At 53.5% G+C, this 20,912-nt stretch overlaps 10 protein-coding genes across 10 annotated transcripts; 3 read left to right on the top strand and 7 right to left on the bottom strand.

Annotated features, from left to right (window-relative positions):
* The first annotated feature begins 687 nt into the window (after positions 1 to 687).
* QC764_308340 (uncharacterized protein) lies at positions 688 to 4,538 on the top strand. Its single transcript, XM_062945940.1, has 3 exons — positions 688 to 1,828; positions 1,881 to 3,749; positions 3,811 to 4,538. The coding sequence occupies exons 1-3, from the start codon at positions 1,602 to 1,604 to the stop codon at positions 4,061 to 4,063; spliced, it is 2,349 nt and encodes a 782-aa protein (XP_062801982.1). The 5' UTR covers positions 688 to 1,601; the 3' UTR covers positions 4,064 to 4,538.
* A 128-nt stretch (positions 4,539 to 4,666) lies between these two features.
* On the bottom strand, positions 4,667 to 5,940 carry QC764_308345 (uncharacterized protein; the record flags this gene model as incomplete). The annotated part of the gene is made up of 2 exons (XM_062945941.1): positions 5,608 to 5,940; positions 4,667 to 5,547 (listed from the first exon to the last, which is right to left on the bottom strand). Exons 1-2 carry the CDS (start codon positions 5,756 to 5,758, stop codon positions 4,667 to 4,669), a joined length of 1,032 nt encoding a protein of 343 aa, XP_062801983.1. The 5' UTR covers positions 5,759 to 5,940.
* Positions 5,941 to 6,523: 583 nt separating this feature from the next.
* On the bottom strand, positions 6,524 to 9,760 carry QC764_308350 (uncharacterized protein). The gene is made up of 4 exons (XM_062945942.1): positions 7,975 to 9,760; positions 7,713 to 7,916; positions 7,423 to 7,580; positions 6,524 to 7,370 (listed from the first exon to the last, which is right to left on the bottom strand). Exons 1-4 carry the CDS (start codon positions 8,518 to 8,520, stop codon positions 6,638 to 6,640), a joined length of 1,641 nt encoding a protein of 546 aa, XP_062801984.1. The 5' UTR covers positions 8,521 to 9,760; the 3' UTR covers positions 6,524 to 6,637.
* Positions 9,761 to 10,256: 496 nt separating this feature from the next.
* On the bottom strand, positions 10,257 to 13,499 carry PRS5_2 (ribose-phosphate pyrophosphokinase). The gene is made up of 5 exons (XM_062945943.1): positions 12,655 to 13,499; positions 11,787 to 12,631; positions 11,627 to 11,656; positions 11,300 to 11,481; positions 10,257 to 11,245 (listed from the first exon to the last, which is right to left on the bottom strand). Exons 2-5 carry the CDS (start codon positions 12,505 to 12,507, stop codon positions 10,862 to 10,864), a joined length of 1,317 nt encoding a protein of 438 aa, XP_062801985.1. The 5' UTR covers positions 12,508 to 12,631; positions 12,655 to 13,499; the 3' UTR covers positions 10,257 to 10,861.
* A 51-nt stretch (positions 13,500 to 13,550) lies between these two features.
* Positions 13,551 to 15,199, top strand: QC764_308370 (uncharacterized protein). The gene is made up of 2 exons (XM_062945944.1): positions 13,551 to 14,059; positions 14,130 to 15,199. Exons 1-2 carry the CDS (start codon positions 13,922 to 13,924, stop codon positions 14,481 to 14,483), a joined length of 492 nt encoding a protein of 163 aa, XP_062801986.1. The 5' UTR covers positions 13,551 to 13,921; the 3' UTR covers positions 14,484 to 15,199.
* QC764_308380 (uncharacterized protein) lies at positions 14,134 to 15,308 on the bottom strand. Its single transcript, XM_062945945.1, has 3 exons — positions 15,162 to 15,308; positions 14,873 to 15,098; positions 14,134 to 14,811 (listed from the first exon to the last, which is right to left on the bottom strand). Exons 1-3 carry the CDS (start codon positions 15,227 to 15,229, stop codon positions 14,533 to 14,535), a joined length of 573 nt encoding a protein of 190 aa, XP_062801987.1. The 5' UTR covers positions 15,230 to 15,308; the 3' UTR covers positions 14,134 to 14,532.
* Positions 15,309 to 15,497: 189 nt separating this feature from the next.
* On the top strand, positions 15,498 to 17,405 carry DEG1 (pseudouridine synthase deg1; the record flags this gene model as incomplete). The annotated part of the gene is made up of 1 exon (XM_062945946.1): positions 15,498 to 17,405. One exon carries the CDS (start codon positions 15,498 to 15,500, stop codon positions 17,403 to 17,405), a length of 1,908 nt encoding a protein of 635 aa, XP_062801988.1.
* An 80-nt stretch (positions 17,406 to 17,485) lies between these two features.
* On the bottom strand, positions 17,486 to 18,292 carry QC764_308400 (uncharacterized protein; the record flags this gene model as incomplete). The annotated part of the gene is made up of 1 exon (XM_062945947.1): positions 17,486 to 18,292. The coding sequence occupies one exon, from the start codon at positions 18,290 to 18,292 to the stop codon at positions 17,486 to 17,488; it is 807 nt and encodes a 268-aa protein (XP_062801989.1).
* Positions 18,293 to 18,704: 412 nt separating this feature from the next.
* Positions 18,705 to 18,884, bottom strand: QC764_308410 (uncharacterized protein; the record flags this gene model as incomplete). The annotated part of the gene is made up of 1 exon (XM_062945948.1): positions 18,705 to 18,884. One exon carries the CDS (start codon positions 18,882 to 18,884, stop codon positions 18,705 to 18,707), a length of 180 nt encoding a protein of 59 aa, XP_062801990.1.
* Positions 18,885 to 19,220: 336 nt separating this feature from the next.
* On the bottom strand, positions 19,221 to 20,908 carry OLE1_2 (stearoyl-CoA 9-desaturase; the record flags this gene model as incomplete). Its single annotated transcript, XM_062945949.1, has 3 exons — positions 19,221 to 19,582; positions 19,645 to 20,603; positions 20,671 to 20,908. 3 exons carry the CDS (start codon positions 20,906 to 20,908, stop codon positions 19,466 to 19,468), a joined length of 1,314 nt encoding a protein of 437 aa, XP_062801991.1. The 3' UTR covers positions 19,221 to 19,465.
* Between the last annotated feature and the right edge of the window lie 4 nt (positions 20,909 to 20,912).

A 20,912-nucleotide genomic window follows, 5' to 3' on the forward strand; every position in this document is an offset into this window, starting at 1 on the left:
GGTACCGTGGGCCAGACCACCAGGCGGCAGAGCCCGGATATGTAGATCATGAATACAACTGCATGCGGCGCATAAAGCTTCTTTTGTGCTGGTTGTTTTATGTTTTGGTTTCCTTGATTACCCTTTCGTCCCTCTCCGGGTCATGACTCGAGCACGTTCATCTGGCCGTATTCGGTCAGGCGTGTCTCAGGAAGACGGACACATTTACGATAAGCTTCTTCTGGTTGTGCATATGCAGCTAATCAACGGCCAGCAACTGATGAGAACCAAGGCCACGATGAAGCAGGCGAAAAAAAGAATTCTTCCTGCCGAAGCCATCCTCATGCAGGTTGACCGTTCGACCCCCACTACCGCACCTTACCGGCCGGTATCACGGTGCCAGCGTTTACGGAGGTGACCACCGGGGAGAGCCGTTCCCCTGAATTCAGGGATCGCTGACACTGGCGTGACGGGCTTTCATCTCGGCAAAGTACCGTTCCACAGTGGTTTATCAGCCCCGGTACCTGTCCGATTCCAGGCGGTGACAGACGGTCGTTGAGTGGGAGTCTGGCGAAATTAGCGCCATCTGGGTGGGTGCTCCGTTCCTGCATTAGCACGGGCCTGCAATGCTGCCATTGGTCTAGAAGGCCCAGCGGTCCACTTGACATCCCTGTTGGAATTTCACCGTCGTGAACCCAGGCGCCGTCCCCCCTTTTGATTAAGACGAAATTAGCAATTTCTATTCGCCCGCCGCTCTCGCGAGTGCCCACGACAGCGACAGTCCCCAGGAAACCCCCCTTCACGGAGATTTGGGGACCAAGCAGGCAAGCTGAGCTGGCAGACCAGAGGCCTGTTCGTACCGTTGCTTCGTCTCTTCAGGGCCTGACCTTGGCGGCGAGAAGCTCAACCCCCTTCTGCTCTCCGTCCACGTTCGCTCCCAGTCGTAAATTCTAATCCTAATCACCTCACTCTTGGGAAACTTCTCCCTTTCCGCTCTTTTGCACCACCTCACCCGCCCCGGACAGAACCTCCTGCTCTGCTCCTCCTTCCCCCCACGGCCAGACGGTCACCACACTCCTTTTACTTTTTCAAACCGTCTTGCCTCTAGCAGGCGCGCCATTCTTTTCCCGCCTTGCCTTTTGACTCCCCCCGCCGACGACGATACCTTCCTTACTCGCCGCCGACACCGCTCTTTTATTCAAATTGTTTTGCGCCCTCACGAATTCTTGACGAGCTTCGGATAGATTTTTAGAGCCCTTTGCGCCTGTTTGACTGCCTGTTGATACCTTGCGCCAAAAGTGAACCCTTGCCCTGTCGCTCGACTTTTCCCAGACAACACATCCCACGTCGACGTCGACCAGAAACTGGATAACGGCTTTTTTCGGTAAAATTAGAAAGGGAGGAAATATTCACGACCAATTTTTTGTCATCTCGATCCCGACACGAATGTTATGACAACATCTTTCTGCGCAAGCTAGCATTGACGTCTTTCACCACCTCACGCCATTTCTAACGCAGATACCATCTTCTGTTGCCCTATCAACCAGCCCTTTTCACTGCGCTGTCCGACCATTCTGGATTTGGAAATTGTCTAAGAAGGGAGGAATACTTGGGTTGTCAAGATGGAGGGAGGATTTTTAGATGGACAGCTTTATCCCATGGGGCCTAGGGTCCCGGGACTGGAGAAGCGCGGCCTTGCCGTGGAGATGCCCACGCCAATTTCTGGAATTAAGTTCCCTCGCGCCGTTTTGGCTGCGAGAGCCGAGGAGACCGACTGCCCGGATCCGCGACTTTGCCAGAAGCCGGTTGGCTCGTCTTCCATGACCTTACCAATTGTTCTTGGAGTATGGTAAGTAGGATGCTGGGTATGCGCGCTAGAGTGTTGTGCTAACACTCTCTAGCATTCCCTTGGTTGGAGCGATTGGTGTTTTGATTTACCTTCACCGGAGGACGGTCAAAAAGAACAGGGAGGAGGATATGCATGATCCCCACAAGTCCCTGGATTTTGGGTTGGGCGCCGATTTTGCGAAGAAGAACGGCGCCGGTGTGGCCAACAGTGCCGACCCGTCGCGCTTCAACCGTCAAAAGCGCCAGCAAATGTCAATGGACATGAACCTTTCCAGCCCCTATCTTCTCCCGGATGTTGGCCAGTCTCGGGATTCCCTCAACTCTCTGGCCCGCACTCTCAAGGCAAACGATGACCCGTACAGCCGTAGCGATGCTGGTTCGATAAGATCGTTCGCGCACAAGAACGGAGACGCCGCCTCGGTGTACACTCGCGCTGCTAGTCGCTCTGCCAGTCGCCAGGATGGCCCGCTTTCCCCCCCTCAGACAAGGAGTCCTCCGCGCCTCGGCAGCATGCCGCCCAACTCGCCCCTTTTCCCCCCATCGCCGAGCCATATGCGCCCACCACAGTCACCCCTTCCTCAGCCACCCAACAAGCCGGCCAACTCGCAAGGGTGGGAAGAGCAAGACATTGGTGTTGCAACGGATGCGCCCATTCTTCAGCAGCCGCCCGCTGCCGCTCAAAGGGATGCTCGGAAATCTCCTCTCTCTCCTACTCTCAAGACCAGCGACTCTAGCCTTGATCTCGCTCCTCCAGTTAATCCCTTCGAGAAGCCCGAGGCTCAAGAAATTGACACTCCCACCGAGCCCACTCATGTTGGTCTGGGACTCATGCACGGCGAGCCCGCTCAGGCCTCAGTCAGGACCTCCACTTCGACAGTCAACAGCGAACTCGAGAGCAAAGCGCAACGCGGGCAGCCCGCCCAAGCGCCTGCCGTGATCGAGCCTGAACGCGCCGAGTTCCACGACTTCGACTTCACCGATATGCCCAGGATGCCCCGGTCACCCTCGCCCGAAGGCCGTAAGGAGAACCAACTTGATGCGGACGAGCCCAGAGGCCGTAATATGCAGAGGACGTCACATCTGTATGGCCAGCAGGAGGGGGCTGCGAATGGCTTGGGCGTCCCGATGGGCGACAACCGTCGTCTTTCTGTTGGTTTCCGTCCTCTGCCGCCAGACGAGATCACGGAATCCGAGGACCCAGAGTACAGAGCCAACCGCATCAGATCTTTCTACAAGGAGTATTTTGAGGATTCCGCTGCTGACAGACCACCGATGCCACCCATGCCCCAGAACATCCCAGCCCAGCACCAGCAAAAGCGCCCTGGACCGCCCGGGCCACAGAACGGAGGGTACTACGATGACTACGCCGCGGATGCTCCTTACTTTGATCCTGCCTCGAACTCTTTCATCATGCCGTATGCCCAGCCTGTTTCTCGCCGTGCCATGACACCCCCCCCATCCGGACAGAGATTCCCCGGTCCCAGAGGTCCTGGTGGTCCAAGAGGTCCCGGTCCGAGAGGACCGCCCGGCCCGCCCGGCCTCCGCGGTCCTCCCAGACCTGGGTCTTCCGTTTCCAACCAGATCGGCGGTCCCTCCCGCCCGGGATCCAGCATGTCGAACGCCTACGGCCGACCCCGCGCCGGTTCCACCATGTCCGGTGGTCGTTTCGGTGGTAACGGTGGCAACAGAACGCCCGTTCCTCCCCCGATGGATCTCACCACCCTCCCAACCCCCTCCATGATGAAGGACGACTCGTTTGCCATCCTGAACGCGGCCGATTTCGCTCCTCCCGAGAATTTTGCCTCGCGTGCCCGTGGCAGATCCCAGAGCCCAGCTGGCGAGCGCCGACCGTATGAGAGGAAGGTCCCAGTGCACTCGCCCTTGGTGAACGCCTTTGATGAGCTCCCCGTTCTCCCCAGCCCGTAAGTTTGATGATCCCTACTTGTATTTCCCCCCGAAAACAATCACTAACAGCTCGTCCAGTCATACCCTCCGCAAATCCAGCACCTTTACCGGTCTCGACTTTGCGCCCCCCCGCAAGTTCGTCAACGACAACGACGCCCGCAGCGACGCCGGCTCCATCCGCAGCAACCGCAGCGGCTTGTCGAATGTGCACGCCCAAGCCATCAAGAACGGCGCGGGCCGCATCAGCAAGCTGCCCGGCGACCAGATCTTCACCCCAGACGCCCTGGCTCAGACCTTGAAGCCATCATGGGGTCTGCGTGACAAGGTGTAAGAAAAAAAGGAGATATGATGATTTTGGGTTCATGTTTTTCGCATTCTTGCTCTCCAACAAAGGCTGGGACTGCTCCTCATTTGATATGCAAACATTTTCTCCGTTTCAGCAGGTTACTCACCTACGGTTTGTTCCTGTTTCTGGCATATTATCATCGGTGTCACGTCGTTTTTCTCTCTCTCATCCAAAGCATCAATGCGAGTTTATTAGGGTTGGTTTTTGAACTGGTGTAAAAAGGGGCGTGTTTTTGCTGGCTTGAAACTTTTTTTTGCTGTTGGCTATATCTGTTTGTAGTAGAGAGGGAAAGGGAAATCAAGTTCTTTTTTAGACCAAGGTGGAAGTTTACTTTTCGGAGATGGGAGGAAAAGATGGGAAAGAGACTATACTATTGTATGTCTAAATTTTGTTCAAAAAAGCCTTACATATATATAAATTTACCAACAACAACGTATATATTCACACACCTTGTTTTGGATTGAGCATAGTCTTATCGTATACTTGTAATTATTCCTCGTCTCTCAAACAATTACTATTCATACTTTCATACCAACCCAAACTCATCAACACCCCCCCCTATCATACACTTTTCCCATCAACACCCCCTTAACCCCTCAACCAACTCCCCACTCCCAAAACAAAAACGACCAAAAGCACGTCCCCCCTCACCCTACCCACAACCTTGGCATACCTAATCCCCATCTCGACCCGTCCCTTCCACGGCGGCGGCAGGAAATTCATCAACCCGCCCAAGATCCCAGAGCTCTGCTCCCCCCTAATCCCCGCCTGACTCTCCAAAATAAACCTCGTCGTAAACAGTAAAATCTCCGCAGTGGCAAACCCCCAGACAAAGTTCCTCTTGGCCTGGCTCTCCGCTTCTGACTGGAACACTGCCGCGCCTGAATCCGCCAAGGCCGACTTGTCACGGTCGAGCTTTGAGCCAGTGAAGGGCGTGCTGAGCAGCAGGTACAGCCCCAGCGAAAGGGCGATAAGCGTATGCAAGATTTTGAAGAGACCGGGGGTTTTTGAGGGCGGCTGTTGTTGCTGGGGTGGCTGTTCCATACCAGGCATACCAGGAAACCCACCGCCCATGCCAGCAAGACCAGCAAACGGGTTTTGCGGAGGAGCGCCACCACCACCGGGGGCAGCGCCACCGCCTCCAAGCATCTGCATCATCATCGCCATCATCGGGTCCTCCTCCATTTTCTTCCCCCCTCCCATCCCCATTCCCATGGGGGGTGGTGTGACGCCCGGTCCGTCAAGTCCAAGCATCATCTGCCTTAGCGCCTGCTCGTCGATGTCCGACTCAACGGGGGGGATCCGATTCGTACTCGCCGGTCGATAGAAGTGTTCCGAGGTGGAGATGTCGACTTCTTCTGGGTCGGCATCGTGGACGGAGGCGGTGACAGAAGCGGCAGCAGGGATGGCGGATGTAGTAGTGGCATCACTGATGGTGGAGGGAGGTGCGGTTGTGCTCGAAGGGTCCACTACACTGGTTAGCTACCACCACATCATCATCATCAGAGAATAAAAAGAACGCAACATACCCCTTTGCACACCACCCCCCAAACCGGTAATCTTATTCAACCTCGACTCAGCCCCCGCCCTGATCTTCGCCTCGCGTTTCGCCTTCCTCAGCGCCGCCTGGTGGGCTGCGCGCGCCGAGGCGGCTTCTTCTTCGGGGGTGAGTTGCGTCATGTTTCTCTCTCTCTTCTGTTGTTGTGAAATGAATAATGACTGGTGGTGGGTAGTAAATGAGGAAGAACAAAACGTTGCGCCCGGAAAGCTCAGAGAAAATTGATGTGACGTCGCCCGGTGTGCAAGCAAGACGTGGCGCGGTGGAGGTTTGGTTGGTTGGTGGGTTGGTGGTCATTGTGCTGAGCTGTTCGCTTTCAGCCTTGTGGTGCATGCACAGTGGCAGCTGGGAAATCCTTATCTTATCAGTAGTTGAGTTGCCTGCCGGAGGGAAGGGTTGCCCCTTTTTGGCTTTGAGGATAGCTTCAACGTTTCAACATTGAACTTTCAGTTTCCAGTTCCCAATCGTAGCCCTCGTTTCCAAGTATGATACTGTAATCATGGTCTAGTATTAATCAAAACTACTCTCCAGGACACTATCCCATCAACTTCCCAACATGCTCCTGTATAAACAAAACTAAACACCGACTCAATGCTGATGCAATCGTATATCATGCAGCACACCAAACAAAAAACAACCCAAACTCCACGCTATGTGCAGCCAACCTATAAGTTTATGCCCCAAAGCCATGCCATGCGTGAAACCGAGCAGAAGGAAACTGAAAGAAACCCATCATCCACCTTTTAGTGTCTTCCTTAGTTATATCAACCCTTCATCCCCTGATAAACCCTCCCCATCCTTTCCTCCCTCTCCACCCTCTGCTCCCTCGCCCATCTAATCCCCCTAACACTCCCCCTCTCCGACCCAACCGACAGAACCGACCCATTACTCCCTCCCCTCTCCCTTCCATTTGACCCGACCGAGAAGATCGAACTCACACTCCCAACCCTCTCCCTCCCCATCCCCCCAGAACCGCCAGAAACATTAAGCAAACGGCCTCTCTAATCCGTCTCCTGACCCTGTTCCTGCCGGTTCCTCCTCCCCTCCCCCTCCTTGGGCCAAAGCAACTCCCGCTTCCACAAACAGTCCACCATCCTCCCCACCACCAAGCACCAAACAATTACAATCCCCGCTGCCAGTACACACCCAAAGACCTTCAACCCTTCAGCCCCCAGCTGTATCCCAATCGCCTCCGTCGCCGTGACCAGCGCAGTGTTAGGAAATACAAAGCTGAACCACGTCATCTGGAACTTGAAGTTCTCCTTCTTCTCCGGACGGAGATATTTCCAAAGGGAACCCACAGACACCAAGAAGAACCAGATGCTCAACCCCCAGAGCCAAAGGCCAGTCATGTATGCCATGACTTTGAGTATATCCGCTGAGAGGGTGTGGTCGGAGGGGAAAATATCGGATGCTAGGCCACCGAGGGAGACAAGACCTGCCGCGGTGAAACCTGACGGACCGATACTGATGAAAACACCGGGACGTTGATGGTCGCGGGGAAGTTTTTGAGTCATGAGGCGGTAGAGGAAGGAGGCCGAGATCATAAAGGCGATTAGGAAGCCGGTGCCCTGAGTTGTCAAGCTGGCTAAGGAGATAGCAATAGGGTTTAACAGGTCAATGCGGCCGGATTGGGCGGCGGCAGAGATGAGGTTCGCGGCCATAGGGGCGGTCAGCAAGAGAGGGTAGGCGGGGAAGACCCAGACCGGAGTCATGGTGTGGATTGGAAAGACTCTGATACCAAAGTTAGTATGAAGCCAACAGAGGTCGACAAGGTGACACATACTGAGTCGACCAAAGAGTGAGATAAAGGCCCGCAGAAGATAGCGTGCTTAACCCCACGTAAACCCAAAACAGCGCCTCCAACAAAGAGAGAAGCCAGTCACCAACGTGAGGAATACCATACTGGGCCGTGGTGATGAGAATCGTCGCTAGTGATACAATCTACTCCATATTAGCCTTCAGATCCGGTCCATGGAGGGTATGTTCCAAGACTTATTCAGGAAAGAGAAAGAAATCGTGTGTGTTACACAACCACTCAGGGGCCGGCTCGCAATAGAAAACTATACTACTTACAAGGGAAGAAATAAACAACGACTCCATCTGGTCCGTGAACGACTCGACAAAGCTTCCCGGCCGCCAATGAAACCGCAACGAGATTAATACACAGTTCATTATGAACAAACAAATGTTGAGAAAGTAAAAAGCAAGCCCGATGCCGGTCAGCCAGCGCGATTCGTAGGGTATCGAGTGAAGAACATTGGCTACTCCGCCTGTCGCCTATAACATTATCAGCTTCACCCTACATCGAACTGTTGATCAAGAAAAGGCGACCCACCATGGTCATGGTAAACCAATTCCACTGGACACAGCAAATCCGGTCTTTGATGCTCACTTTCCCATTCCCATACTTGGCATTACTTCCTGCCCGGTTCATCATCCCCTCCAGGGAGTCCGGCGTCGAAAACTCCAAGTACGGTGCATGGGTATGTATGGTGGCCGGTGTGGACGTACCACTCCTCCCGGGCTGGCGATTCCGATAATATGATGAAAACCCCCCTTGACCCGGAGCAGGGTTGTAATTCGGAGGCTCAAACTCGTCTGGTGATTCATACCCTATGCTCCCCATGCGCGGGAGCGGTGGCCGCTGCTGTAGCTGATGAGGAGAACGCGGGGAGGTGGTGTTGACGTTAACATTTTGGGTATGAACAGACAAATGACTGATATTTTGTTGTGGTAGTTGTATGTGTTGTGGTTGTGAAGCTGGTGGTGGTGGTGGTTGTGTAGGTTGTGTAGGCTGTGGCCATGACGACGGTGAGCTGCTGCTATTGCTCATGAACCCTGCAGGGCCGGGGGAAGCACCGGCCACTCTTGGGACGGCCATGCTAAGAACACTCGTTCGAGAACCAATCCGACTGCCAAAATGCCTTGGCCTCCGACCATGGCAATCAGCTGGTCGCACGCGTCCGAGATGTTGACGAGAGCCGTGAGAAACAAGACAGTCTCGAAGAGGTTCCCTATCATTAGGGTGATGGGCATCATGGTGGAGTGTGTAAGTGGTGGTTGGGTGGGTGGCCGGGGTCTTATATAAATTGACAGGGTAGTGAAAAACTAGAAAAGGCTCCCAAGGTAATAGTGTAAAGGAAGGACCGTTAATGCTTGGTTGCTCCTAGGCCCCCGTCACTTCCCGGAAAGCGGCAAACGGAGGTGGCCCTATTGAGAGGGTCGTGTGTGTGTGCTGTGTGTGTGTGGGTGCTGTGTGTGTGAGTGTAGTATCTCTCGAGTGCGGATCCTGCGATCTCGATTTCACCACCTTTTGCGGAAGACACTAGCGGAGGTTTTCTCTGCAGAAAGATTGATGAAAAATCCTGGCTTGCCGCGGCCTTGGTCCGACTCCTATGACTGGCAATTGGCGGCTTTCCTTTTGGATGAGAAGACCGAACTCGTGCGAAGCTCGGCGGTTACGTAGTGGCAGGTCTTTAGGGGCAGTGGTGTGCAGTAAGCAGGGTCCTTGTCAATTTTGGATGGTATGCCTGTAGGGTCTGACCAGAAATTGCATGTGAGGGTAGGTGTGGGCTGCTAGGGAGAATATTCGAGAGAAGCGCAAGGTGATGCTCGAGGGTTGGGTTAAAAAAATGTGTGACTCTGATCAGCGAGGCATGGAAAGTCGTGCAGGTGACAGACGGGAAGTCCAGTTTCGGACAGGCATTAAAATCCCCGGACATCGCCTACGTTAGTGAGGATCAAAGAAAGTTTAATTCTCCTAATAGCACAACGCATGAGTTGTGCCCGCTGAGTTACCAAACCCCGGGGTTGTGTTTTCCATGGGAAGCAATTCTAATCTCCCTTCCTCATCCCTCTGACCGAATTTCCCATCACGATGCAAGAAAAACTCTGAGCGAATGCAGAGGGGCAGCTTTCGTCATTCCAAGACATGTCGTTCGCCCGCCAAGCCGGCCGGCACGGTCCAGCTGACCCCCCAATGATCGGCCCCGACATCTGATGCGCCCTGGATAACGATGCCGAGATACCCACCAAGCCTCTTCGAAACACTAATGAGAAAACTTCCGTTTCCCTTCACCATCCCGGATTTCCCCATCTTCACACGTCATGCAAATGCGGTAATTCCTCCATGTTACAAAATGGGCTGTGTTTTCGACCTCGTCCTCGCACTCGCCCTCGCCCTGTGTTTGTGTTTCTCGTCCAATCTTCCACCACCAAACACACGATATATGCTCCCCTTCCCACCTGATATGCCGGCACTAAGCTTGTGCACCACCATCTCTCAGGTGCCTTGCATCGTGTTACTGTGAGCGCGAGTAGGCGGTGTCCGAGGACCGGCACTATCGTGCCAGCACAGAGAAACAGGTCTTGATGCTCTTGGTGGTGCGTAGTAGCAGCTCTGGGTGCATGGCCTCGTTGTCCAATGTAAGACGAGGACGCTTGCTCGCTGCAGCAGTAGGACCTGTCAAAAAGTCTGGATTCTGTGACCCGAGTACGGAGGAATCTCTCCAGGTCTACTTCAAGTCACCATCTCACCAAAAGGCCTGTATAAAAGCTCACCGCATCCTACTTTCACGGTCAAGAGGGCCAGCAAGCAAGTGGCAACGCCAACACTAATTTGAGTTACATCAGGTAATATATCAATTCTCATTTATAAACTGCCTGTGATTGTTACGTATAGATGGAACAAACCTCACTGTATTTTACTTGGCTTTGTCCCATGACGGGACGACGAGCTTGAATTGCTGGTTACCCATAGCGGCAATCAGGGATCACCCAACTGACAATCCAATCCACTCGTTTTTGTTGTTTATTGCAATATCAGCAAAACCGACCTTTGTCGTTACGATCACGACCCCCCTAAACCTGCCCTTTTCTTCAGGACCTCTAATCAGAAAAGCACACGCAACCGCCCCATGTTTTCAGGTCTTGCAAGGAGAGTGCCAGTTTCTACCCCGGAATCCCCGGATCAACCACCTCCACCCAAACGCCAGGTATTACCGCCCCGTGGACACGGCAGAGAGGGTCGCTTTGCGCGCATGTACGGATGGTCTCGATGGACACATCCTACAGAGAGCCGCCAATGCAAATAGTCTTTTTGGTGTATACTGTCCAGGGAATAAAGAGAAAGAAAAGAAGGAAAAAAATATGGACAGATAGAGAAAACGCCAGTCCCATGATGTAATATGATGCTTTTTGGTTACCCCCCAATTGTTATGCATTTAGTCGTGATTAAACAGGACGCTGATGGATTCACCATGGTGGACGCGCCGGATCGCCTCGGCAAAGATGGGCGAGATATCCAGAACATCCAGCTTGGGTCCAAGAAGCGCCTTGTGCTTGTCCTGAGGCACTGAGTTGGTCACAACCACCTTGTCGATGGCCGATGCCTGTACGCGGTTGATAGCGTCACCGCTGAAGACGCCGTGGGTCAGAAGGGCGTAGATCTTGGTCGCACCCTCCTTTTTGCAGAGCTTGGCAGCGCGTGTAATGGTGTTGCCCGTATCGAGAAGGTCGTCGACGAGAATGCAGATGCGGTCCCGCACATCACCCACCAACATCATGCTTGCGTTTTGCCGGTCCGTGATCTTAGTAGGGCGGCGTTCCTGTTTTGAATCGTTAAGGACGGAGCGCTCCTGGCAGCAACAAGAGGATAATACCTTGTGGATGAGGGCGAAATCAACGCCCATGCTGTCAGCAATCGCTGTTGCGCGCTTCGCGCCGCCTGCGTCGGGGGAAATGATCACGGCATCCTTGTAGTTGGGGATGTGCTGCTGGATGTACCGCTTGAGGAGAGGCCTTCCGTACAAGTTGTCGACAGGCACGTCAAAGAATCCCTGCACTGTTTCAAAAAGTCAGTACCCTCCCCTACGTAACACGGCTGGATGGAGGAGAAAAACGTGGCCCAGAACTCCGGGCCTTCACACAGAGTCGCAGTTCTTGGCATGCAACCGACGAAAAGGGGTAAACCTCCAAGTTACACGTACCTTGAGGGTCGTGCAAATCCATGGTGATGACTGTGGGCAGACAGGTTAGCTTGTTATCCACAATCGCAACAAGTAAACCGATCAAGTCGATTCAAAAACCAGGCCATTGGGCCGGTTGTCGAGTAGCAAGACTGGACGCAAACATCAAAGATATGCGTACCATGATCAGCACCAGCACAATTCAAGAGGTTCGCGACCAACGTGCCAGCCTGCGCGACCCACTGCTTATAGCCAGGCTTCGCTTGGAATGCGCCGATGTGCGAGAGGTTCTCATAATCGTGCGTCGTGTAGGCCCCAGTCCGTGTGACGGGGCTTGGGGTGGTGGTGCCGTTGACTCCATTCGCAGGGAAATAGCCATCGCCGTTTTGTTTGATGGGGGACTGGACACCGTTCCCGTTGGTCAAGGAGGTCTTGAGCAGTTTGCTCGTGATATCAGTGCCATTGGTGAGACCGGCAGTCTTTGGAATACCGGGGGCTGGCGTAGCGGGGACACTGTCGAAGGTATAGTCCTTCTTTCCGCTCTCCGACCCAGCCTTGAACAGAGGCGCACCGGCCTTGTTGTATGGGAGATCTGGCTGTCTCGAGTAGGGAAACAAGGGCAGGACAGCCGTGACCCTACGCGCCGAACCTGTCTTGCAGGCAGAGATCATGATGCACAGATCCATGAAATGATCATTCAGCCTGCTGCCGTTGCCCCCGAAGCCCGTCTGAATGATGTACACATCCTTGCCTCGAACCGAGTCCTGGATCTCGCAGCGGCTTTCTCCCGAAGAGAACTTGGTCAGGATGCGGTTGCATGGTGGCAAGCTGAGCGCATTACAGACGCTGTCGACCAGGGCCGGGTGCGAGTTTCCGCCGAGAACCACGATGTTGCGGACCATGATGACGGCTCAATTAGCTTGTATAAGGGGAGCGGCGTGATCCGACGAAATCGCCGACGAGTGACCGGTGTCGGGAGACGGCCGACAACGAAAAGTTGGGAGTTGGCGAGATGTGGGAGGGGCCCCTCTAATATGTGAGGAAAGGCCAAGAAAGCGGTTTAGCGGCGGGAGGTACAAGACCAAAAGCTCGACAACCGAACGGATCCGATGACCGGCAGGGAAGCGAAGTTTTTCGGCAGCTGCAGGTGCAAGTCGATGATGACGACTGATCGCTGCCGGAGAGAAGCAGAAGACAATGGGCGGTGTAAAAGTCTTTTTGCAGATGTGGTTATGCTGGCAGAGGACCGGCAAATGATAAGCTTCTGAAGGGTCAAACTCTCCAAAGCCTTCAAGGGGTCCTCGTGTTGCCCGAAGAAGTTTTGATGCCAGGATCTGGGGGCTTGTTCAACAAAGAATGCCGAGGGTAGGCGGGTTAGGCTCGCTGAAAGGAAGCCTACAGTGAATAGAGTCCCACCAAGAGCGGAGAGAGTCTACTGCAGACAGGAAGAGGTGACAGAAAAGAAGAAGAGAAGAGAGGAAGACGGGAGGTCATCACAGGGGAGTCATGGCGAGGCGTGTAAATGGGGGGCCAGATGGATGGATGCAGGTGAGAATTGTCGTTGGAAGAGAAACAGTAGCAGCAGGGTGGGCTTTGAGTGGGACCTGGAACTGGCTTTCACCGCGGGGCAGACAGGCTAGAGGCTAGGAAATCAAACACTGAAAAGTTTTTGCGGCTTCACGGCTGTGTGAGTGATTCAAGGTTCTCGCCTCATCCATTGACGTCGCCTTCGGTCGGATGAGGTACCAGGTACCTGCCCGCCGGCCCTGCTGGGGTCGTGCCGGTCAGGAATGATGCGATATTTTTTTTCCTCTTCAAAAAGCTGCAGGTTTAGCCGTACGCTGATTGGACAGAAGCCTTCAATGGGGACGTGCACTGCAGCACTGGCTTGCATGGAGGGGCAAGTTCTCACACTGTGGCAGAAACATGTGCTGCTTGGGTGAGAGCCTTCTCATGGCAGCCTCACCATTTCAAACTTTTTTTCTGTGAGATTCTGATACCTCCATGCAGCGGTCGTCACCGGCCAGACTATTTTCTCCATCAATGCTCTTGCGGGGTAGAAAGTGAATGAGACTTTGATAGACAGCTGCTCCTGTCGGTCGTAACCAACCTTGATCATAATTTGCTTGTCCTTGCTTGGTTGACTTGACAGCCTCGACTTCATCCGGGTAGTGTGCTTCAAGATCCCTGCATCGGTACCGTGAACACCGGAGCTAGGAATATCATCCACCGCAACATCTATCCGATTGCAACATCCATCTCCTGGTCGTCGGCTTCCTTTCGCTCAAGCCATCGCAAGCTCAACAGAAAGCCGCCATGAAGATCCTAGAGGCCCAGTCGGCCGTGCTCACCAACTACGAGGTGTACCAGCACCTCACCGATATACGCAAGAGGAACAACAGTAGCCAGCCTAAGAGACGGATGCCCGAAGATGCCTTCCGGCTCAGCAAGGAGGTGAGTTTTTCTTAGTCTTGGCTAATTGTTACCCTGGACATTAGTCACAGTGACTGACACTTAGTTCTAGGTCCTCGAGTATTTGGAGACGAAGCCATACCCGCTGCACGACCAAAAGGAGAAACAGCACTACAGCCAAACCACCCTCGAATTGCTCTGCGAGAAGCTGGCGGAGAAGTTTCCCGACATCACCAAGGCCGAAGGTCTCGCCATTTTCGACGTGCGACCTACCAACATCCCAGTTTTGGCTATAATTGTCGAGTCGCTCGAGGACCGGTACACGGAAGAGGAGCAGCAGCAACTCGTTGATCTCGTTATCGAGGTCCTTGGACAAGATGACCCCGAGCCTGAAGAAGAAGAAGGCGAGGAAGGCGCTGAGGATGGAGACGCAGTTCAGTCTGTTGAGACTACCAACGGCGCATAAATTTCGACGAACGGCACGCACTGCGTCGCGTCAGTGTGTTTGAGGATTGTTACATGATGGCGCACCCCCCTTCGCTCTGCCCGCCCTCCTCCGACGTCGACTTCAGAGCTGTACTACATATGTCGTCAAATACCTCAGGGAGAAGCTCGCCTGTTACAGCAGAACATTCCATGTATTTGTCTGCGCGCATTTCTTGGGCGCGAACATATGCTTCTTGCGGATATATGATTCCATTTGGATCATCCTCGGAGCGCAAGTCCCTCTTTAAACCCAACACGAGCATCGGCAGACGATCATGGTTGAATGTCGCCCGCACCTCCTTTACCCACTGTACAACAACTTGTCAGAAACGATAATATCAGAGTCAGTGGATTGGGCGGTGGACCTACGACTCGCTGGAGGTTGATGAGGCTCAACCGCTGGCTGATGTCATAGCAGATGATTACGAGGTCTGGTCGGAGCAGTTTCCAGCTTTCAGGGCTGGATGTATCGAAAAACTCGAAACGGTACTGTCCTTTCCGGGAGCGGATATCAAACACAAAGGGTTGGTCCATATCCCTCAGCATGGTGATTGGAACATTGCCTTGGAGATTTGGACGGCCCTGGCTGATCCGTCTATTGGAAGTGTCAGCAGCTGGATACCAGGACAGTTATTGTAGGCAAAGATGAAGTACAGACGATAAAAATGTAGTTTTGCCGCATTTCTCATCTCCCAGCAGAAGGATGGTGATGGTTTGTTCTTCCATTGTATGTGAGTGACATGATGAGACCAGCTGAGATGATTGAAGCGGTTCCCAAAGGTCATATAGCGCGCCACAGGTGTTTGGGGGTTGCTGAACGTTATCAACTGGTTATCAATCGGGGCTTTATCGATAAGTCATGCCAAGCATAGGCCCACAATATTTGTAGAGGGATCAACTCATTGGGCCATGGGCGATCTGAACATTTGAACCCTGCATAAGGTCGTCGTTTAAGTGAGAGAAGAGTCACAGTTGAGCCTCGTTTTATGAGCCTATGAACTCTTTCCAGGCCTTGCGGAGGACTATTCAAGGACCAGCGCAAGCGCACAAGCGAGCGGTGACTTTTGGTATCACAACCGCCACTCGTCCTTTTTCATCTCACATTACGACTCACTTACTGAACTCACCACAATCCCCATCGAATCAAAATATTGAAGCCAAAAAGACAATGGACTACCAAGACTGGACCAAAGAACGGCTCCTGGAGCGAGTGAAGGAACTGGAAGCTCAGCTTAAGACTCAGTCCCAACTACCACAACAACCCACACCAGCACTCCAGCCCCCAGCAGCAGCAACGCCAACAATAACAACAGAAGAAGGCGAACCCCCCAAAAAGAAACAAAAGAAAAAGTCCGTTGGCATCGACCCCTCCCGTTACAGCACCCGCCTCATCGCCCTCAAGCTCTCCTACCTGGGGAAAAACTACGGCGGCTTCGAGCACTCGGGCTACAGCAACGTCCCCTCCATCGAGGAGGAGCTCTGGAAAGCGCTTGTCAAAGGCTGTCTCATCACCCCGGCCGACCCGTCTAAAATCGACTTTGCGCCGTTCGAGTACAGCAAATGTGGACGGACGGACAGGGGGGTGAGTGCATTTGGGCAGGTGATTTCCATTCGGGTGAGGTCGAATAGACCCCCATCTAAACCGGAACAACCAGCGGAGGAAGATGTAGTGATGGAGGGGACACCAGAGCAAAACAACACCCCCCAGCTGCCAGGAAAGAAGCAACAGCAAAAACCCCAAAAAGAGTGGGAGGATATTGTGGATGAAATCAACTACCCCAAGGTCCTCAACCGTCTTTTGCCTCCTGACATCAAGGTTCTCGCCTGGGCGCCGACGCTGCCGGAGGGGTTCTCGGCCAGGTTTAGTTGTTACGAGAGGCAGTATAGATATTTCTTTACCAACCCCTCCATGGCACCTACTCTTCTTGCTCCAGGGGAGAAGTCAGGGTGGCTTGACATTGCGGCTATGAAAAAAGCGGCAAAGTACTTTGAGGGGTTGCACGATTTTAGGAATTTTTGCAAGGTTGATGGCGGGAAGCAGATAACCAGCTTTCAGAGGAGGATTTTTGAGTGTGATATTGAGGAGGTCGAGGGGCAGGATTTGGGGGGGGTGAATTTTTGGGGGGGGGAGAAGAAGGGGAAGGTTTACTATTTCCATGTGAGGGGGTCGGCGTTTTTGTGGCATCAGATTAGGCATATGGTTGCGATTGTTTTTAATGTTGGGCAGGGGTTGGAAAGGCCGGAGGTTGTGAGGGAGCTGTTGGATGTGGAGAGGAATGGGAGGAAGCCGGGGTATATCATGGCCGAGGAGGTGCCGTTGGTGTTGTGGGATTGTGTGTTTCCCAAAAGGCCAGAGATTGTCACGGGTGAGGGAGAGAGGAAGGTGTTGAGTCGGGGTGAGGATGAGAGGGCTTTTATGCATGATCCTGATTTCAAAGGGGAGATCAAGTTCGAGGATGATGGGGTGGACTGGGTTTGGCTTGGGGAGGACCAGCCGGGGAATTTGATGGGGAGTAACGGGTTGGTGGATCAATTGTGGGAGTATTGGCATGAAAGGAAGATGGATGAGCTGTTGAGTGGGTTGTTGCTGCAGCAGGTGGCGACGAGGGCGGATTTGACGAGGAAGTTGGGGAAGGAGGAGCCGGCGCCGAAGAAGAACGGAAAAGAAAATTTGCAGAGGGTGTATAAGGGGGGGAATATGACGAGGTCGTCGGGGGTGTATGTGCCCGTGATGAAGAAGGAGTTGATGCCGACGCCGGTGGAGATTAACCACAAGTGGGCGCAGTCGAAGGGGTTCAAGGACTCGGAGGATATGGCGAATACCAAGAACTGGAGGTCGGTGATCAAAGCCAACAAAGCCGCTGACAAGGCGGCGGCGGCTGGTGGTGAGAAGTCAGTGTAAAATCTCAAGTAAAAAAAAAAATAAACAATCAAAAAGTTCCATTCTCGCTTGCTTCGCTATCCAATTATCACTGTGTCTTATCAACTATCCTTCCTCCCCAACGTCGCCGTCTGCCCCCAACTTCCCCCTAAACTCTGATGATTCGGATCACCCTCATACAAACACCCCCTCACCCCCCTCCATACCTCCTCGACAATCTTCCTCCCTGGCAACAGCTTAGGAAAAACAACAACAACATCCTCCTCCCCCTCGACAATAACAATAAGATAATACCTAACCTCAAACCCCCTAAACGCTTCATTGATCAACACATCCCGTATCTTTTCCGTAGGAATAAACCTTGTCTTTGTCGGCGTCGTCCCCCAAAACCACCACTTCCACCCCCTCCACCTATTACTTCCATCCGACGTGTTTGGAATCGGGCTACTAAACGATGACGAACTGGTCGAAGTCTGGATACCCAGCCCCCGGAGAACAAGAAGGGACTCGGTGGTGTGGAGCTGGGTGCAGAGGGTGAAGTAGGTGATCACCGAGGCGATGGCTGCCAGGGCAGAGTTGGAGAGGGGGGCGGTGATGGAGGCGAGGAATTGGCCGGGTGGCGAGGAGTGGAGGGTTTGGAGGAGGTGGGAGGCGAGGAGGAGGATGTCGCCTTGGTAGAGGAGGTCAAGCAACGATATTGGGATTGGTGATGGGGGACGGGAGGGATCGTGGAAGAAGCGGGAGTAGATTGTCGTCGTGGCTGCGGTGAAGATGGCGACGCGGAGGAGGGAGATGGCGAGGAGGCAGAGGCGGAGGGGGAGGGTCAGGGGTGGGCAGGTGGTGACTGTGAATTCGGCGGTTGTTGGGGAGGGGCGGCGGAGGTAGAGGTGGGGGGCTGTTGTCAACATGTTGCTGGTGATGCCCTCAATGCCGTACTGGACCTGAAATGGTGCGATGCGCCAAGTGCTGGCGCGTAGTGGGCAACGCCTCGGTTTCTTTGTAATAATTGTTGTATGAACGACAGAATGTCGCTGTCACCTCTCCGTCCTTTCTTGGGCCATGTCTTTCGCTGTATCCTCCTCAGTCGCCTTCGCCAGATGGTGTGGCCAATGTACCTCTATGGATGCTACTACTTGGAGCTCAGCGCGCCCAAGTCCACTAGCTGCATCTGTGATGCTTATCGCACTATCCGCACCGATACTGCCCCTAACCCTGGCCTTATGCGCACCCAAAGCTGCAGGCCCACTTGCACCCGCGCCCAACCAGTGGTTTATATATTAGGTCAAATGTGCAAACTAACGGCTGTAATGGTCATATTGGTTAAGGAGACGCCTGAAAATCTTCTCCCGACTCCAGTCTCATATCCATGAGAACTTCCCCCGTGGCGCCCAGCGTGAATCTTGCGGTGGCCACCCACTCGCACGGGTAACCTGCGATGCTGCGCCGTGGCCCTAAGCAATGAAGATGATACTTGAGGGAGGCTTCACTCTGCAGAGGCATCTTCACCGTCCGATGGCAGGCTGGATCACGATCGTGGGGGGAATGTGAGATGGAGTGGAGAGGTGGGGATGTCGACTCCGATTTTTTGCAACTTTTTTGCTTTTTGTTTTGGGACTGTTCTCACCTTTCAATTAACTCTCTACAGTCAAGAGATACGTTGTGTGTTTTTTGCAGTGGTTTTGAAGGGTTGCAGAATGGATCGTGGTCCATAAGAGCTGTCCGGGCTTGTTGAGAGTGAGGAAGCTTGAAGCCATCACCACCCACCCACCACCAAATCCTCCATCCAGTTTACAATCAACAATCAATGGATGACACCGCAAATTATGAGAGTGAGGAAAGTCAACAGTATGTAATATGTTCTGTCATTGGTCTCATATCTCGTCTAGATACATCACAACCGAATCCATTCCACTCTGCTAGCCACCTATCGTAACACATCGCCTCTATCTATCGATGATCATCCTGTCTAATATAAATGTATCTCGAGGTCTAGTCTATGACTGAGAAACTGTCCGCAACTTCCAAGTCCGCTTAGGTCTCTGCTCAGCCCTCGTTGTGGCTTCTTTCAATGCTCCAAATCTTTAATGGCTTTCCTCCTCCTTATAATGCTCAATAATTCTCAACCTCTCCGCCGGCGTCACATACTTGACATGCTCAACACCCCCCTCGAGCACAGCAACTCTCATCATCGCGAGCAACTACACATTATGTTAGCCCGCATTCCCACATCATCAACAAACAATATCAGATAGTTACTCACATTATGCGCAGCATTGCTATGCTCATAAACCCCCCCTCCAAACGCAGCTGTCGCATCCTTCCCCACCCTCGCCCTAATAATCGCCTTTCCGCCAGGGTGTTTGTTCTCAAATTCGCTCGCGTCATGGATGTACCCATTGATCAAAATCAGCGAATTCTTCTTCGCCTCCCTCTGAAACGTCTCCCAGCTCACAAGCGGGAGCTTGTCCGGCCTAGCCGGCCATTTGATATCCTCCTGCTTCTCCTTCAGTCTTCTCAGCGTCATGGTCAGCTCCCCCTTGCTGATTTCGTTTTGGGGAAAAGTCTGCAGCTGCGTCGACAACCCAAGCCGGGAGCTGAGGTAGATGAACCATTTTGTCGGGTCATATTGATACCACTTGATCCCATTGCGGTAGTCAACAGGGAACTGGTGGTGGAAGTTGTGGTACCCCTCCCCGGCAGTGACGATGGCCGTAAAAAAGTGGTTGCGGGGGGTGTGCTTGTCGTCAAATGGGGCGTCGCCAAAGGTGTGGGCGAGGGAGTTGATACACATGATGCTGTGCTGGACGATCGTCAGCCTGAGCATGGCCGCGTAGCAGATGCCGCCTGCCCAGTCGCCCCAGAAGTATCCTGCTACTGCCGCTGGCATGACGTATGCCAGGAAAGGGAAGAGCTTGAAGTAGTGACGGTGTTGGAACATGACCAGCTTGTTCTTCTTGAGGTCGGAGACGTCTGTGGGGCCGGCTTGGATGTCTCGCCTGAAGAGGATCCAGCCGGCGTGCGTCCACCAGAAGCCTTCTTTTCCGGAGTGGGGGTCGAGGTCCGAGTCGGTGTAGCGGTGGTGGGCGCGGTGCTCGCGAGCCCACCAGAAGGCCGAGCCTTGGACGCCGCAGGTGCCGCCGATGAGGAGGAAAATCTGGAGGGGGGTGGAGGCTTTGAAGGAGCGGTGGGAGTAGAGTCTGTGGGAGCCGGCGGTTGAGCCTGTGAGAGAAAAAGTTGGATGTTAAGTTTGGATATCCGAGGTGGGCGGTTTTCAGGGTCTACTTACCGATGATGCTGAACCAGTACAGGAAGACAGACCACCACAATGTCTTGGTCTGCAAGGGCACAAAGAGAAGCCCGTATAGACCTATTATCGGGGAGACAGTGAGAACAATCATGCTTTCCCACTTGATCCGTTGCCATAGCGTCTCAGCAGGCTTCTCAACCTTGGGCAATGGAAGCGCCAGTGGGTTCTTCTCCCAGGCCAGCATCGTCGCCGGTTCTTCGGTGACGGTGACGGACATGTTG

Source organism: Podospora pseudoanserina, chromosome 3 (genome assembly GCF_035222485.1).
Source record: "Podospora pseudoanserina strain CBS 124.78 chromosome 3, whole genome shotgun sequence".
Classification (NCBI taxonomy): Eukaryota; Fungi; Ascomycota; class Sordariomycetes; order Sordariales; family Podosporaceae; genus Podospora; species Podospora pseudoanserina.